This window comes from Crocuta crocuta, unplaced genomic scaffold, assembly GCF_008692635.1.
Source record: "Crocuta crocuta isolate KB4526 unplaced genomic scaffold, BGI_CrCroc_1.0 scaffold75, whole genome shotgun sequence".
NCBI lineage: Eukaryota > Metazoa > Chordata > Mammalia > Carnivora > Hyaenidae > Crocuta > Crocuta crocuta.
The window spans coordinates 414,299-432,801 of record NW_027530350.1 but is presented as its reverse complement, the minus strand read 5'-3'; the positions used below and the strand labels follow the sequence as shown (position 1 = coordinate 432,801).

Here is an 18,503-nt window from a genome sequence, read left to right as displayed (position 1 = left end):
CTATAAGATCATGACCTGAGCTGAAATCAAGAGTCGGACGCCCAATCAACTGAACCACCCAGGTGCCCCAGTACATTTAACTTTCATAAGAACATTTTAAAATTAAAATGTAACATAGTTATTGATACACTGGTAAAACTACTATATATAAGACTTTTTACATTTCACATTCTACATTTCAGCAAATAAAATAAGATCATTATTCTGGAGCAAAATGCAACTCAAAAAGGTCAATTTTTTATGTGTTTTTTTCCCCTCCATAATTTTGAAATTACCTATCAGCATAGCCCTTCTTGAAATCTGTTTTCCTATAATTTCCTTGGAGGAATTTATATTCCTGTAAATTCCATCACTTTTTCCAGAATCTTACATCTTGGTTTTAAGTGCTGAAGAGCCTTGTCTTCCTTCTAAGCAAACCATATTACAAGAGGCTCTTACCATATACTGTTATTAATGTTTTGCATTGATAAAGTGCCTGTGGCTTTCAAACTTTTTCTATAAATTATGCCAATAGATACTATAAGTACAAGAATATTGGCTGCAGAAGATGTGATTTTTTTTTTAATCTGTGCTGTTAACAGCCTTCCCCCAAGCCCTGATATATTAAGGTTCTATTATTTATGATAAATTTCAAAATATTTTCTAAAACCTCATGAAGAAGTTAAAATATCTTATAATGCTGAATATGAACATGAATTCTTTGACAAATGTAAGTTTATAGCCTATGATCAGGTTTTTATAATTGAGTGTTGTTAAGGTAGGTGGTGTATCTCAAATATCTATGATTAATACTTTTACCATCTGTGCTAGGATTTTTCATTATAGAGCATATTATAAAAGAGAAGCTCTGTAGTCTTACTGTGTAAATATTAAACCTGTCTCCATTTTGGGGACTAAATTATAATTTATTGTTCAAGTAATAAACAAGGTTCTTTATGAATTTATGTTCTTTTCTCTGAAGTTTCATCAATGGTTTAATAGAGACAGCTGTACATATTGATCCTGTACTGTGTTTTTTTTTTTCTACAGGTTTCTGTAGAGCGACATTTTCATTCTGTGTTAGTCCTCTGTTGGTTTTTGTCAATTCTAAGAGTGGAGATAATCAGGGAGTAAAGTTTCTTCGTCGATTTAAACAGTTGCTAAATCCGGCTCAGGTGTTTGATTTAATGAACGGAGGTCCTCATTTAGGGTAATTGATTATTGATAAATCTCATTAGAATGAAATGTAGCACCAAGCATGAAATGTTTGATTTTTCAGTTCACGAAGATTGTCGATTTATCCAGACATCTCTGTTGATCTTCCCACTCCTCCCTTTTTAAAGCTCTAATTATAAGTTTCAACTTCACCTTTTTGATATGTATATAACTTCCTAATGTGCTAAAAATCCAAAAATTTGTTTAGAAAATGTTTTGGACTATATGCATCAAATGATACTAACAGTTTAGCTTTGAGAAAGAACTTGTGAAACTATAAAAATATGCAATAATTTTAGAAAATGATGTGCATGGAAGGCTAGCATTGATTTTTGTGTAATACAAACAATCAATTATTTAACCAAAGCACAGATACATTGCAGGCCTCAAACATTTGAGACTCAATTCATATAAATGACAAAAAATACTGTTGTTGTTGAATGTCCTATAACTTACAATCTGAAAACAAAATTAAATGTATTTTCAGTGAGGGAAAATATGCCTTCAGGTACCTTGAATACATTTTTTAGTGTGTGTATATGGTTTTGTTGGAGAGGTGATATTGTGTCATCTGAACCAAAGACCTGCAACCTCTTCGTGATTTACTTCTGCCAACTCAACTTTTCTCTTAAAGCATGAACACCAAAGTAGGAATGGGATTTTAGGTACCCCGAAAAGGCCCTTACCCTTTCCTGTCTTCTCTGTCTCTTGCCTCAGTCTTTGTGCCTCTTTTCACTTTTGCTCTTCAGAATCTTTCTCCTTGTTTCCATTGCCTTCTTGCCAAGTCTCAGTCCCTTCTGAGCCCATGGATGCTCGTGTTTTTCATCTGTCCCCAACCCCTTCCCTGGGTCCTGGCATTTCCTTATCTGGCTTCTCCCCTCACTTGTGTCTTTTCTGTTGCTGGTTAGCTATGTCTTCCTTTCTAGAACATCTGTTTAATAATCCTTCACAGTTCCAATCTCTTATATTCTTCACATTTACTTTTCTCTGCTAACCTTTATAATTCCAAGGAAGGCCCTTTGTGAAACTTCTTGCGATTATCTCTATATTTTTTTAGATTTTTCACAACACTTGAGGTATACAGAGGTACATTCAGGAGGTGGGATGTGTCAGAAGTTGAGATGAAGGAAAAGGAATTTAAAAGTAAAAGGACTGATCCAAGTCTAGGGGATGAGGCCGAGGAAAAGCGAGTGGGTGTCTGAAAAGTGATACATTGACAAGGTTTGGTGGGTCTCTTTAGAAACTGTCCTGAGCATAAATACTGTCAGTGCCCCAGATTCACCACCCCTGGTTTGTAGTATGCTATTCTTAAGGAAATAACATATCCTTATAACGGGAAGAAAAAAAAGTCACTACTTTTACCATGTTGTGTCCCTTACCTTTCGTTTTCTTTCCTGGGTTCTGCTTCTCTGTTTTCTCATTTCCAACTCCCTTTTTCACCTACTTTTATCTCCATTTCTGCTTATAATCCCCTTTCCTCTTTACGGTTAAGTTTTCTCGAGTTAAGAATCGTACTTGAATTTTTATAGTGTAATTAATATGTAAGTTAGAGTTCTTATATTTGATGAACATGAATACCAATAAATACAGAATGACAAAGGATTGGGGGAAGTGATTTTTATTTATATATATTAAAATAAAACCCTTTGTGCTTTCAGTTTAAGATTATTCCAGAAGTTTGACAACTTCCGAATTCTTGTTTGTGGAGGAGATGGAAGTGTAGGTTGGGTTTTGTCAGAAATTGATAAGCTCAACTTGAATAAACAGGCAAGTACTAAATCTTTCCTGACTCGTTAACTACATTAACACGTACTCGTTAGCATGCACGTCTGCTCCCCTGCTGACCAGAGACGTGCAGAAGTGCCCGAGCTCCTCTTCTCCGCTTGTATGAGGTCTCCGTGTTGTCCTCTCTTTCAGTGTCAGCTGGGAGTACTGCCTTTGGGTACAGGAAATGACCTTGCCCGGGTTCTAGGCTGGGGAGGTTCATACGATGACGACACCCAACTTCCTCAGATACTAGAGAAGCTGGAGCGAGCCAGTACCAAAATGCTAGACAGGTAAAAGAGGATTTTCTTCTAAAACTAGACTGAATATGGCCCACTAAGTCACTTTTGACAGTTCAAATTTTACAAACTGTGAGCCTCATGAGGACAGAGACTTCTTGGTTCTACCCAGTCTTTTCATGCCTGAGGTCTAGAACAGAGCTCAGCACAGACTAGACAATAAATGTGTTTTTTGAGTGAATGAATGAATTGTAACAAAACCTGAGAAAACTAGTCTAATGAACCCACTATTTTAAAAACAGAAGGTTATGCTGATACAACAATTACTTTTCATTGTTCTTCAGGTCAGGGAGCTTAGATAGTTCATTTTGTTTGGGGGCGTTTGGTGACTGTAATAGGTCATATAATAGGCTCCATCGTTTGTGGCTTCGTTAAAGCTAAGGAAGACATAGAAAGTTTAGATTTGTTAGAATATCTCTTCTTAATTATGCATGTTAAGAGTGAATTGAACCAACCAAGAGCTAAATACTAAAAAAGATAATCCTTTCCCAGGGACCGAGAAGTATTAGGAAGACCTCTTCATATCAAGGAGCTATCACTGTGTTGATGGTATCCTTGACCACATCTCAACCACTTTTCTCTCAATGCCCCACGTATAAAAAAGAAATCACAGTGTGTGTACCCTGAGCATTCTAGAGGAGGTGTTTAGGGTCAGGGACTGGAAGCAACAGGACTCCGTAAGCAGTAACCCACCCCCCCAGCATAAGTAGAAGACAAATGTCCAAATATCATTATGAACTTAAGCTTGAATCAAAACAACTTTGATAGGATTAGCCATCTGTGGAACTGTTCCCAAAAATAACAAAATCTCATCAGGGAGCCACCAATCTAAAATGTAATTACTCTAAAATGAACCGTAACCTAATTAATTGTAACCTTGCCTGTCCGAAGGTAATGTTGTAATGGTGATCCTTTTGCTGACAGAATATTTCAAAAGAGAGCTGGGCGGTAGAGCATTTGTCCGCAGTTATGGTTATCCCAAACTATTCAGCAGAGGGGCACCCCGGTTGTTCAGGCGCCTAAAGTGGCTTCCGTCTCCAGTCTTTAAAAGACCTTGGAGGTGATTTCCTAGTTCTGTGCTTACCAAACTATAGAGAGTATTTTAAATGGCTTTTTGCTGCAAATTTAAACACCATTCTCACTGTACCCAAAGAATAGAAAAGTCAGAATTCATTGCAATAGTGAAGAAAGGGAAGTTTTACTATATATGTGCATTCATGTTTGGAAGTCACTAGTCAGAGAATTAGCGAGTTACGGAAATCATAAAGTATGAATTCAGCATTTTATGAGATTATCAAAAATTCCATCTCTTTCCCAGTATTTGGTTGTTTTAGATTCAGTAAACCATAATTCATGCATACGTGTGCATATGTATACATATGAGGTGAGAACAGTCTATTAATTTTAAAGGAATTTTAGACCAAAGATTTTTCTCCCTTCAGGTGGAGTATAATGACCTATGAACTCAAATTGCCACCAAAGGCTTCTCTACTCCCAGAACCTCCAGAAGCATCTGAAGAATTTTATGTAAGACTTTAACCCTTTGCCTATTTACCATTTGGAAATAGGAGTGAATATCTTGAACAAGGAAGAAAACTTTATAAGATATGGTAGCATGTTTGCATAGTTTTCTTTTTTTATGACTTTGGGTGTGGGTTCATTTACTACTTCTAGCCTTCTCTCTCAGAAGAAAGAATTCTTATGATCTAGATTAGAGTCCTTCTATGACCGCCCATACAGGAAGTGTGAACTTAGCCACATCACTCACCATCATGGGCCTCTGTTACATTATCTGTGGAACAAGTTTGCGATGCTGGTAAGAGTAAATGCAGTAACAAATGTGTGCAAAGCACCAGGCATGCAAGTTCCCCTTCCTCACCCCTGATATTTCCCCCTGAGCATTCCACCTGCTTGCATCCTTTTACCCACAGGGCTCCAGGGCGGGCCAGCTCGTGACAGCTTCCTGTCAGCTTTTACTCAACTTCTGCTTTGGCCATGATCACCTGTCTGGTGTCAAGCACACCAATACTTGTGGCCAGGGTGTTATATAATTTCTCCCTTCCTACTTTGCCTGCCCTTTTGAGTGTTCATCATTATAGGTTTCCAGTTTAAGCCTGTTGGTAAAGATAAAACAAAGGAAGAATGACAGCGCACTTTTTTTCCATCCCTGCTACAGACCATTAACTGCAGTTTTTAGATGTTCTTAAAGATTCAGCATTTTGATTAAACCTCAAAGCACTGGAGAATTAAAACAGATCCTACTTTTCAAAGGATTACTCAGTGACTGACAAGACCATTTGGTCTATAATAATTTATTTTCCCCTCTCGGAAAATTCATCTGTTTATTTTACAGTTGAAATCTTTATTTTGTCATTAAGAAAATCATGGTCTTGTCACAACTAAGGAAAGGAATGATAACTAGACAGATGGCGCTCTGCCTTAAACAAGCTAATTATATAACTCCTTTTTCTGATATAAAAGTAGCAAAAACTGCCTCTAAAACTTGGAAAATACAAAAATATTTGAAAAAATAATCTTACTTATAGTCCTAACATCCAAATATAATTACTATTAAAGATGAATATATTTACTATTTTATTTCCAGAAGCATTTTTATTTATAGTATTATTTTATCCAACTACAAATATAATACATGTTTTATAGGAACCGGTCTTTTTTCTTAATAGTATTTTTGTAAATGCTTTTAATTTTCTCCCCAAAGAGATGAAAGAGGGAATTCTTTTGCTCTACTTACTTAACAGATGTCTACTTCCTAGCATATAAACTAAAGGTAAACAGTTTACTTTTATTGAATATAGATAATCGTTAAATACAAGATATGGTTGTAACTACGTGAAGGAAATCTCTTTTTTAGTATAAAAAAGTTTTGAATGAAACCATTTATTTTGGTTTGCTATTAAGATATTTCATAACAAAGGAATAGCATGCCTTCAGTCTACAAGTTAAGTGAGTGTTCTCTGCATCACACTGACTCGTCACCGTGTGACTTTTTTGCCTTTAAAACTGTAATAACAGCAAGCTGAATCTTCCTTCTTAGGCTCAGCCTAATTTACCAGCTTTTTTTTTTATTCATTTTAAACTCCTTTATGCGTGGTTGTGAAATTACTATTTTTTTCAGTTTTCCTTAAAAGGACACAAATGTGGTTGAACTTCCTAATTATCTTATTAACTTAGCATTCCACTGGCACTGTAGCATTGCAGAGTTTAAAGAATTGTGACAGTTTTGTTGATGAATTCCTTATGGCTATTATTAAGTAATTCTCTTTGCTGTTGTAATTTTTAAACATTGCAAAAGTAGTGATTCCACTATTTCCTCCAGTAACAATGATTCTATTAATACTCACTGTTAGAAAACACACTGTTTATATTTAGTGTGAAATCCCCATGCCGTCATGTCCTTTTCTCCCGTACCCCTTTGCGAATGAATATGTATCCCTCCAGTGACATCATGCTTAGTTCCTTCCTGCCCTCACCTCGGGTTATCACTTGCTCCAAGCAGGCACCCCTTATCCCCCAAGTTCCAGTACTGTCTCCTCCTTGGGAGTTCCATAGACCCCTTCGTTATCACCTGCCATTATCTTGGTACTATTATACTGTCACGGTGAGGCAGTGTGTTATTCATTCACCATTATATTGTCATCTGGTGTCATGACTGACACAAAGCAGACAGTTAATAAAAAATTCTTATTTTTAATTTTTTGTCTAAATACCACACACTTTTGGAACTAGGGGCATCTTGGCATCGAAGCCCTCTGACGTCTATTTCTCAGAAGCCAGATTCCTATTGCTTTCCAATTGGATTCAAAGCTTTTTGATGTAACAGTCATTTTTTAGTCTCTTTTGTATCATACCCCAATCACACCAATCTAGTGAGTCCATAGATGCTCATTTATTAATGCTAAGGTCATCAAAAAGAGGATGTGAGCTGCTGTACCTCCATCTTGACAACAGGAAAAAATGGCCTCAAATCTCCAATAATGAAATTCTGCCTATTAGTTTATTTTTTAAATTTACTCATAGAAAGCTCCTCTCCCCTCAATTCTTTGTGTCCTAGATGCTTGGTAACAGCATGCTAAGCTGTTATAACTTTATTTTTTCATTGACTTAACAATACTAAATGTCTGTTGACACCTGGGAGTGGACATAAAAGGTGTGCCCTCCAGATCCAGTCCACTTAGAGTAATGGTGCCCAAGCTGTGTGCAGGGGGCCTCTGGGTACCACAGTGAGTTCAGAGGGCTACCATGAGATCTGTTCAAATTTCAAAGAGAATTTAATTGTAATACTCAACATCTATTGGACAGCACGTAGACTACTAGCTTGAGTACAGGACAGTTGAGGTACACAGTGCCTGCTGGCTCACAGCTAGTCATTTGAGAGTTAAATAAGATACTATTTTTTTCTTTTAATTTGTGTGTATTATTTTTCAAGTGGCTATTAAATTGTTAGGGCATAAATACTAATTTGTTTGCACTTAACTACTGTTAGCTATTCCTTCAGGCCTAGGGGTACTGTGACAAAATCATTCAGACATTAAGGATGCTACCAGGCCAGAAAGTGGGAGAATATCTTTGGAGGGACAGACAATAAATGATCAGCTATGTTTAGGTTATTTTCACAGAAGAGAGGGCTCTTAAGTCTGGCAAGTTCAGTGAAGTCTTTACAGGCGAGATTGTACCTAAACTGGGTTTTCAGCACAAAGAGAAGTAGGAATTAGCCAGTTGAAAAAGAGCATCATGTAGAACTTGATAGTAAGGACTTTGGTACCTTTGGGACACTATAAGTAATTCTGTTGAGTTCGAGCTCATGGCACAAGGGAAGAGCATCAAAAGACGTGGCAGTGGAGAGAATGAGGGTTCAGATCATGGAGAATCCTGGGAATTATGGAGAAGGTCTTGCATGTTAGCTGAAGAATTTTGACTCTATCTGGAAAGTAGGAAGATCCCCTCAAACATGTCAAGCAGAGATGTGTCATAATCAGATTTGTGTTTTAGAAAAATATCATTGCATCATGAAGTGGAGAATGATTTGAAAGGGGTTAGAGAGATATAGGGATCCCAGCTACAAGGCAGTTATAATGATGCACTTGAGAATTGACAAAATTTATATTTGACAAATACAGTTAACCAGTTGCTTGGAGTGGGGGGGGAGGGCACAATAATAGTGAGATAAGCTGAAGACTTGGCTCCCTAGTTTGTGTTTTCTTCATTAGCCTAGGATCTTGGGCAAATCACACAACTTCACTGAGCCTGTAAAACAAGCAGTTCACGGGATAAATACATATAGAATACTTAATGACAGTGCCTGATGCACAATAAAAATGTTAACTATTATTCTTACCTTACCTTCCTGACTCTAACTGGCTACATAATAGCTTAATAAGTGGCATCAATAATTTTATCTCTGGACAGAGAAGTTATTTCATTTTCCTCTGGAAGAGGTTGTATTCTTTGCCTTTGCTTATTTTTAACAGACAAAAACTTGGATTTGTACATGTAAATTCAAATGGAACTAATGAGAATTTAAAAGATTTTCTCCTACTTTCTTAGGCTGTATGACAACCTATCCTGCAAGGAAAAGAAATAAAACCAATCATTTTGAAAAGTATTTCCTTTCTTTGCTTTTTTAAAAGATGTGTTTTCATTTTTCTGATCTTGACTCTAAAGATGCAACTTCTAGTGTTTAGACTAGAAGATGAATAAAGTGGATTTGCAAGTAAACACAACATTGTGTGAGGCTTTGAGATTCCTCCCCTCCCATCCTTTCTTTAATGTAAGGATTCTTTTCTATACGTGGTCTGCCTCTGAAGACAGAAACTGAAAAGAGTGACACACTGATTAGCCACTCGTGGAACTGGACGGAAATCGGGAATGAGATCTCTTTGGAAAGACGCTAGTCAAGAAGGCTTTAAGGAGGGGGGTTGGTAACTGAATCTGCTTTGAAGTCTGAATGAACTGGTGCCAATGGGTAGGAAGTAATAAAAGGATATCTGAGTAGGACAGAAGAGCACAGGAGGCCAGCTGGAGCAGAGCAGGTGGTTTTCACCGGAAATTTTTGAGCTGTAGGATGTTGCACGTATTTGAGGCAAACATTTAATGGAAGGCTTTGAATAGAGGCTGTTTAAATATTGTGCACATGTTTGCCTATGAGGAAGATGTGTTCTTTCAATAGAACGTTACATTTTGAGTCAAACGGGAAAGGATTATAGGACTCCCTGAGCATTTTGATTACTTCTTATTTGAGAGATAGATTTATTTACATGGTTGTAGACAGAGCACTCAGCATTCTAAAAAACTTTTTAGTGACTTGTGCATACAGAAAAGTGCACTGATCATAAATGTACGAGTTGGTAAGTTTCCACAAGCTAAAGAGATCCATGTAATCAGCATGCGGATCACAAGGCAGCATTACCAGCACCCGGTGGGCCCTGCCAGGAGCCCTTTTCCATTCACCACCCTCCCCTCCCACCCCAGGCACCACTCTCGTGGCTTCTAACAGCAAAGGTTATTTTTGTCCATTCTACACTTTATAAAATGAATCATTTTGTAAGCAGTCCTTTTCTGAATCCTTTTATTCAGCATTGTGTCTGAGAGATTCATCTGTGTTAGAGCACAGGTGTAAATCCCGCACTCTTGTTGCCCCACAATATTCCACTGCACAAATATACTACTGTATGTTATCCATTCTACCCTTGAGTGGATGCTGCTATGAATGTTTTCTGTCACATGTCTTTTGGTGATAGTACGCCACATATCTTTGGGGGCATATATGTATGTAGAAATTGAATTGCTGGATCCTATGGTATATGCATATGTTCGGCTTTGATAGCACCCAGCAGTTTTCTAGAGTGTTCGTATCAACTCCTGCTCCCCCACCAGCAGCGAATGAGACTTCTGTGGCTCCACAACCTTGCCAATATTTGGCATTTTCCAGGCATTGTTGCTGCCATTGTTTCATTTTAGCTCTTCTTGCAGATATAGTGGAACCTCATTGTGGTTTGAGTTTGTGTTTGCCTGATGGCTGATGAGACCGATCTGTTTGTGGACCCCCCCTTTTTTTTTTTTTTAAATCTTCCTCTTTAAATTTCTAGTCTTTTGCCCATTTTTCATTGGGTTGTCTGGCTTTTTTGCACTGTTCTTTATGTGTTCAGCCATTCGACATTTTATTTCTATTTTAATGGATTTTAGGGATTTTTCTAAGACTATAGATTTAGGAATTTCAGAAATTAAAAGCCTTTTACAGAAGGGAAGTATTCACCTATTTTGTATGATGACTTTATATATCTCATTATAGTCACTGCCCTGTGTCACGTGCCTTAAATTATCCCATTTTGGAAGAGGTAATAACTGAGTTGTATAAATGCCAGCAACAATAATACAGGGTAGGTTTTTTTACTTTTTCAGATGACAATTTATGAGGACTCAGTTGCAGCTCATCTTACAAAAATCCTCAATTCTGATGAACATGCCGTGGTCATATCGTCTGCGAAGTGAGTGATGGAGTTGAAGTCGTAAAACAGTTATATGGTGAAGATGAAAGGACAGCTTGTTCCTACCATTTATGTCACTTTTTTTGTGACTTTCCTCCCAAAATATTGGTGAAGTAGCTTATAGAGTTAGATATGCTAAACTTGCATTGGTTTCCTAAGAATCACTTTAGCGTCTTATTTGCAGTGAAGTTTATATTTAGAGGCTTTTTTTATGCTTAATTAGAAATATTTTTATCAGAATGGTGTGATACGTGTGTCGAGTTTAATTAATCTAAGTTCCTATTTAAAGAAGCATTTATGATTATAATATGGAAAACACATTTCACCATAATTTATTATTTCCATAAACACTACTCTTTAGGAACTGTTTACATAAGGAAAGGGAAAATACTGAAGAGATTTTTCAAAATGACATTTATCAGCATGTTAAAATTCCATAATTATATTTCAATTCAAAGTTATCAGATTTTAGTTAAGTTGATTCTGTACATGGAGCCAAAGCTACTTGATTTTATTATCTTAAATGTTGCCTGCCTGGAATTTAGCATTTAGTTTTGAAATATCCTATACTGATGTCCTGAGAGCTGGAAAGTCAGCTAGACTAAGGGGTGAAACACACTGAAATTTTCAACTGATAAGCAAAGGTAAAAGCATGCTTTAGGATTCTGTCTTAGCAAGGAAACATTACTATTGTACAGAAAGAGGAGACAAAGAAGAAGTAAAGAAAGGGAGTGAGGGACTGGGGAAGTGGTGGGGGAAAAATACACAAACTTTAGCATATTATGAATTTAATTTGCAAAAAAATCAAGGGAAGACAAGATAAATCATTACAAACGAATTTGCTTATGACAGAGTACAAATGTGGTAACGACTGCTTTCAATGCCATAACCCTCAGGAATAGGAAATAGGGCTGAGCAATGGGAAGGGAGTTGAACAGCTTAAAGCAGGGGAGCAGATGGGTTGCCCAGAGAGGTGGGCAGCAGGCTCTCTGAGGCATAGTGTGCTGCTGGGTTTTTGCTGCTGCTGCTTAGTCAGGCATTTTCTTCTTAATGTTTATTAGTTTTGAGAGAGAGAGAAAGAGAGACAGAGCATAAGCCGGGAAGGGGCAGAGAGAGGGAAACACAGAGTCCCTCTAAGGGATTCTCTAAGACCATCGCAATCCATATTCCATTTGCCCAAATTATCTCAACGTTTTTTTTTTTTTAAACAGTTGATTCATTCAAATCAAAATCCAAACAAGGTTCAAGTATTGCATTTGGGCTATGCGTACCTTTAAGATTTGTAAAGTCTAAAATAGTTCTCCCTGCTTAAACAAAAAAATTTTACGGGGCACTTGGGTGGCTCAGTCAGTTAAGCTTCCAGCTCTTGATTTTGGCTTAGATCACGATCTCATGGTCATGGAACTGAGCCCCGTGTCAGCCTCCATGCTGAGCAAGGAGCCTATGTAAGATTCTCTCTTTCTCTGGCCCTCTCCCCCAGTCATGTCCACTGACTCTCACTTTCTCTCTCTAAAATAAAGTCAAATTAAAGTTAAATTAAATCAATGTAAAATAAATTGTTATCGAGGCATGGCATATACATGGTAAAGTGCCCAAATCATAATGGTATAACTTAGAGATGAGAGAAAAGAATACACACACACACATTCACATACACATTCTTATAACCACTACCTAGATAACAGAAATAATTCCCTTCCTTTGATAATGCTAGTTACTTGTTACATGATATAATATTAAAGCAAAATGTTTTAACCTTCTTGGGCATTTTTATACTTGTTTTATAAAATAGTAAATCTCAGTAGCCTAAGCTGTTTTGACTACTTTTTACATGCTAAAAATACTGATGGAAAAGCTATATTCCATTAGCATAGCCAATATGTAGGTTAACTAATGTAGTTACTAGGAGTTAACCAACATGTCAACATTTCTTTGATTTTGAAATGTCACTTGGTATGGCAACATGAGTTACCTTCTGAGAATCGGAAGCATTAGCTAGCAACTATAGATGTCATTTATTAATAAACATACAAAGCAAAGTTATTAAGTAAATATAGTTGTTCTGAGAACAAAACTTCTTAGAATATGGGGTCATTGGCCAGAAAAAAAATAGCAAGATTGGAACTATTGCCACAGAACCATAAAATTTTTGATCCCCACCCACTGAATAGATGAGATAAGATATGTAGTTGTTAGAATCTTTCCTCAGAGCACAGAGTAGGTAATGGTTTTTTATATATTTTGCTTTGATATTTGAAAATCATCTTTAATTCTTGATTGGAACTTTTTTATATCAGATGGAAAGTGAATTTTTCAGATGATCCCTTCCTGCCAAATATGCACAGCTGTTTGGGCACCATTGTCATATTTTTCTTTGTGTAGTGTTTGCATGTTTTATTGTCATTCACCCCTATTAAAAAAATAAATGAAAAACTGATAAATGAAGATACTACTTGATAAAAAGTATAGATGCCATGAATACAATCTGATTGTGATCATAGTGGAAATCATCAAGCGTGCTAAATGTGGACTGTTGTGAGCACCAACTGAGTATTTGGTGCAATAGCAACTACATTATTTGTGTTCAACTTGGAAGGAAGAGAATAAAACTAAAGAAATAAAATGCTTGGAAATAGCTTATCAAAGTTATGACTAACATTAATTTAAGATGTAATTAGGGATTAAAAATACTATAATTCTATGGGAAAATGCATGTTCCACTTTCATTTATTTGATTTTTGAAACTGTTTTATGGAAGTCTATGCATTAAAGTAGAAAACTGTATCAGTTGGAGAATGTCTTTTATGTTATTACATAAATACATTTATTTTTTTATTCATTTTGAGAGAGAGAGTGTGCATGAGGAAGTGGAGGAGGGGCATTGAGAGAAGGAGAGAGAGAAAGAGAGGATCCCAAGCAGGCTGTGTACCATCAGTATGGAGCCCAATGCAGAGCTTGGACACATGAACAGTGAGATCATGACCTGAGCCAAAATCAAGAGTTGGTTACTTAACCGACTGAGCCACCCAGATGCCCCTATAGAAAATACATTGTTAAGTTGTTTTTCCTCCAATTTGCAAGTTCCCAGGTAGTCTGGCTTTGAAATCATAGTAGTGTACATTTTGTTTCAATTTTAAGAATTCTACATTCAGTATTCAGGTATAACAAAAAATTAGTTCATTTCTCCAGAACGTACATAGTTTGTATCTTCTGGAATATGAAACTTACTGGATCTTAAGATAGACCATTTCTTCTAATTTTCCCCACAACTTCCGTGGCAAGTATTCTCTAACATAGAATCGTACTCTCCCCCTTCAGCCTCCATCTGTCCCAGCCACATGGCGCCTCTGTTGCCCCTTGCATTCCTAGGCTGATGGGCCAACAGGCTCTGTCCCTAAGAATTAGTAAAATGCCAACAAAAGTAGCTACGGTAATGTTATGGCATGTGCAATTTCACAGATTCTACAAGAGAAAATGCTCTCAGGACAGTGTTGTAATAATAGCAAAGGAAAGTTCTGTTTTGGAAAACGTGAGGAAGAGAAAGGATCAGTGTCTCCTCTTAGAGGTGGAACATCGTAGAGAAACTTCCGGTAAACTTCACTGAAGAAATTTCACGACAGCCTCACTTTAATATTTCAACAAGTTCAGTAAAAGTACTGTGCATGAACAAAGAGGACAAAACTGGAGGTGGAGCATATGAATGCATCTCTACTAAATAGTTAGCTAGAGTCCCTGATGGATTGTGAATTTAAAAAGCCAACAGAAAGGCTTGAAGGTTAGGAAATACAACCCTTTGTCCAAGTGAAATGTAAGAATGGTTGCCAAAAAACACAAAGAAAACAAAAATTGTTAAAATGTTAGGAATAATTCATTTATTTCTTAGATAATAAATGTGAAGGTTTGGAGTGTGTGCGTGTGTGTGTGTAGACACTCTATCTATTGAAAATGGCTTGATTTCATAATACTTAAATATCCAGAAACTTAATTGTTATATCACTCACCAGAGAAAATTGTGAGTATAATCAAAAGAATAATTGGTGGAATCTGCTTGTCTTTTCCTTCAAATTCCTAAACTATATCCATGATAAAGAGAACTGTTATTGTTTTAAATAGTTCTGATTTTGTTTTCAGAATCACTATAAGACCGGGATACAAAAAGCTAATCACATACCATTCTGTTGGATTTTTCCAAAACCAGTCCCAAAGACTTTTGAAAGATAGATTTTAGTTAGTGTTGGGGTTTTGGATTATTTTTTCTTTTAATCTATTTTTATTGCAAAGAAACCAAATTTATTCAAAAGAAACAAGTAAAGCATATATTGTTGACACTAACAAAATCTCAATTAAATTAGTCTTGCATATGACACTACTGGTCACCTTAAGGAAAAAACAGATTTACAGAGAATAGAATTCAATTCAAGTGGCAGGTTGGTTACACAATCCCTTTCCCCTTTAGGAACAATATACTTTCAAGATACCCAGGTAATGAATATTAGAGTGACGGTGACAAATTTAAGTGACAAATTTATCTTTGTTTTTTTAAACACTGCAAGTTCTGTTATGAAAATATAGAAGGTGCCAGAGATAATGCTTTAAATGTTTTAATGGGATCTACAAATGTTCTTCTCAAGATTTTAATGTAAATACTTGAGAAAGACTTATAACCCTAAAAGGACTGTTTGTTAAGTTATGTAGAGCAAAGTGTATTCGTGTACATTCTCATTTATCACTTAGAATTTCTTGAACTTAATCTAGTACGTGTTACACTTCAGATAGAAGTATGGGTTTTCTTTATACAGATGGTCCTTATATTTTGACAGTTTACCTAATCGTGCTCGTTTTTAAAATATGTTTGTAAATCAGACCAAATCAGCCTACTGGGTTTACTGAATCTCGCCATTTCTTTTCCTCGAAGGATACTATGTGAAACTGTAAAGGACTTTGTTGCCAAAGTGGAGAAGGCATATGAAAAAACGTTGGAAAATGCTGTTGCAGCCGATGCTGTGGCCAATAAAGTAAGCAGGTCACCTTCAGAGCATGAAAGTTTTGACTGACAATGCTGGCATTGAACGGTGTTTTACAGCTAGACGGATAAAGTGGCTTTCTTACCAAAACATCTGAAATCAAGAGAAAAATTCCTTTTGAATCAGATGTGAGGGATTAAAACATTTTCTATTTTATGGTTATCCAGTAGGAAAGCTGCATTACTGAAGACCATCCAACAACACAAATTTTATAACTCAACTCCCTTTTCCCACTGATTGACATCTCGAGGGAGAAATGCACAGTAGTCGGGTCACATGGGGACAGATGGGGGTTCCGCTGGGATTCCAGTGCAGAGAGGAATGGCTTTCCGTTTCCAGGCAAACTGGTCATCAGGCTCCATCCATCCTAGCGCCGTTCCTTGGGTTCTCCAGACAGTATGGCCCTTGGCCCCTTTCAGGGTTCTGTTTCTTGCTTTACCTTTTTCTTAATAGATTTTTCAACCCTTTATAAGCAGATCTGAGGCTAAAATAAGAAACTTAAAAGCTACTCTCTTTGCTCTCATATGTACATGACAGGGCATTCTTACAAAAGGTTCTTGGGCTTGAAAAGGAATGGTCTCCTCCTTATTCATGCTGTAGATGGTGGTTTAATTGAGTGAAAGGAAAAGAAAATAGAAATAAACATACATTAGACATTTTCAGCTTCTTCTCATTTTTCTACTCCGTGGAGAGCTTCAGAAAGGTCTCTGTAGCCACACTTTTTTCTCTTAACTATTTCCCCCTTAGCCTTGTGTTAGCAGGACATCTAAGACCAGTAAAAGGAGGCGGAAGGAACTGGAATTGGTATGGCAATAAAAGGTAAATTAGGCTGTCACATCAACAGCTTCAGTTTTAAATATTTCTTTACCCATAGACATTCAAGAGAAGCAGACAGAAATAAGGACTGAGAACTAGGTTTTCTTTCTCTATCTTCTTTTACTTCTTTATCATTGTGCATTTTCCTTGTTTGCTCTTTTTTTTTTTGAGCCATTAATTCCTTAGGCACCCTTCACCCCTTTTAAAGCCAAAGCTTTGAAGGAGAGCTTACCAAGGCTCAGCCAGACCTGTAGTTTATGATGCTCAAAAATGGTACCATACATTGATTACCGTAAAAAGTTTACACAGTATTTTGTATAATGCATAAATGTTCTGTGTAATGTGTAAATTTTCTGTGTAATGTGTCGCTTTAAAGTGTTTGTTCTTTTCTTTTAAGGAAAAACAACTATATAAAGATGATAGAGATTTTCTTTTAAGGGAAAATAGTTACATAAAGATGGTAGAGTTGGAATATTCTGGAAGTATATGTAAAAATGTACATAATTGTGCTCTTTTTTAAAATGATAAATTGCTTAGTCCATAAACTCTAAAATATAATTTATAACAGATGGCCAGTTAATGGTAAATATTAATATAGGCATCTTTCCTCTAAAATCAGAAGCCATTCACTTAAATTATCATTTTCCATTCCCACCAAGTGGAGATTCATTACGGTATTTTTGTTTTCTTAGTGTTCAGTCCTAAATGAAAAGCTCGAACAACTGCTTCAAGCTTTGCACACAGATTCCCAGGCTGCCCCTGTTCTCCCCGGCATCAGCTCTCTCATTGTAGAAGAAGATACTGTGGAATCTTCCAGCGAAGAATCTTTGTGTGAAAACAAAGAACAACTCACCGATGACCCTGTGAAACCTTCCTCCCAGAGAGCTGTCAAACCAAATGAAATAATGTTGCGGGCAAACAGTTTAAAGAAAGCAGTGAGGCAAGTCATTGAAGAAGCCGGCAAAGGTACACATGAACAAAAGTAGCTTTTGAAGAAGTTAGCAACATTCTTATATTGCAAGCACAGTGAAATTTTCACACCGGTCAGACTATACACACACACAGAATTTTCAGGCAAGACGGAACATAGGGCCATTAGAATGAAATTTATCCCCTGTATGGTTTTAGTAGTAAGGATCCACATATTCATGTTACATAAAGTAACATTTCAGAGATAAAGTATGCTGGAAATATTGAAAATTAAGTAATAATTCTAAAATTTTAAGTATCTTTTACTTCATTAGAATCTGTTGAGTTCTTAAAGAAAATCAAACCTGTAAGCTACTTTGAAAATACTTTCTTAAGTTTATTTCCTGAACATTTATTTTGTTTTTTAAAGACTTTGTAAAAGTCCCAGCTGTAACTAAATTTTTGTTTTAATATAAGGTATGTACTTCTCTTAGAATTTTAGTAGTTGACTAAAGTTAACTGTAATATAAAAATGAATATTCAAAAACCCTTTTATAGGTTATAACTTGTAGTTGGACTTATATTTTATTCTCAATTTTTTAAATTTTTTCTTCTGATAAAATATAATTTTTATAATTTTAAATATTTAGCTGTATAATCTCTAATACTTAGACACATCACCCCCAAACTTATTATCAAGTAGTGTTAATTTGTGGATATGGAACTTCTTTTGGTTTGTTTCCTTTTCCTTTTTGAGCTTATATTAATATTTATGGATTTTGTTTTTACTCGTCCAAACATATTTCTCTCCTTACTTCTTAAAGTTCTGGATGACCAGAGTGTTCACCCTTGTGAACCAGTTAACCAATCATTTGATAATGATAGTACAGAAACAGATGAATCTAAAGAAGAATCTAAAGATGACAGTGCAAAAGACCCATCAAGTGGTAAGAAAATTATAATTATTTTGGAATTAAATAAAATATAAT

General features: G+C 36.2%; 1 protein-coding gene across 3 annotated transcripts in view; it reads left to right on the top strand.

Moving 5' to 3' along the window:
* DGKH (diacylglycerol kinase eta) overlaps positions 1-18,503 on the top strand; it is a 98,803-nt gene that overhangs the window by 35,914 nt on the left and 44,386 nt on the right. For all 3 annotated transcript variants that reach the window (XM_077765667.1, XM_077765666.1, XM_077765665.1), the window contains 8 exons: positions 1,030-1,189; positions 2,853-2,961; positions 3,112-3,251; positions 4,700-4,784; positions 10,680-10,765; positions 15,681-15,780; positions 17,298-17,571; positions 18,339-18,461. In XM_077765667.1, coding sequence (XP_077621793.1) covers positions 1,030-1,189; positions 2,853-2,961; positions 3,112-3,251; positions 4,700-4,784; positions 10,680-10,765; positions 15,681-15,780; positions 17,298-17,571; positions 18,339-18,461 — 1,077 coding nt within the window. The remainder of the gene's footprint in view (positions 1-1,029; positions 1,190-2,852; positions 2,962-3,111; positions 3,252-4,699; positions 4,785-10,679; positions 10,766-15,680; positions 15,781-17,297; positions 17,572-18,338; positions 18,462-18,503) is intronic.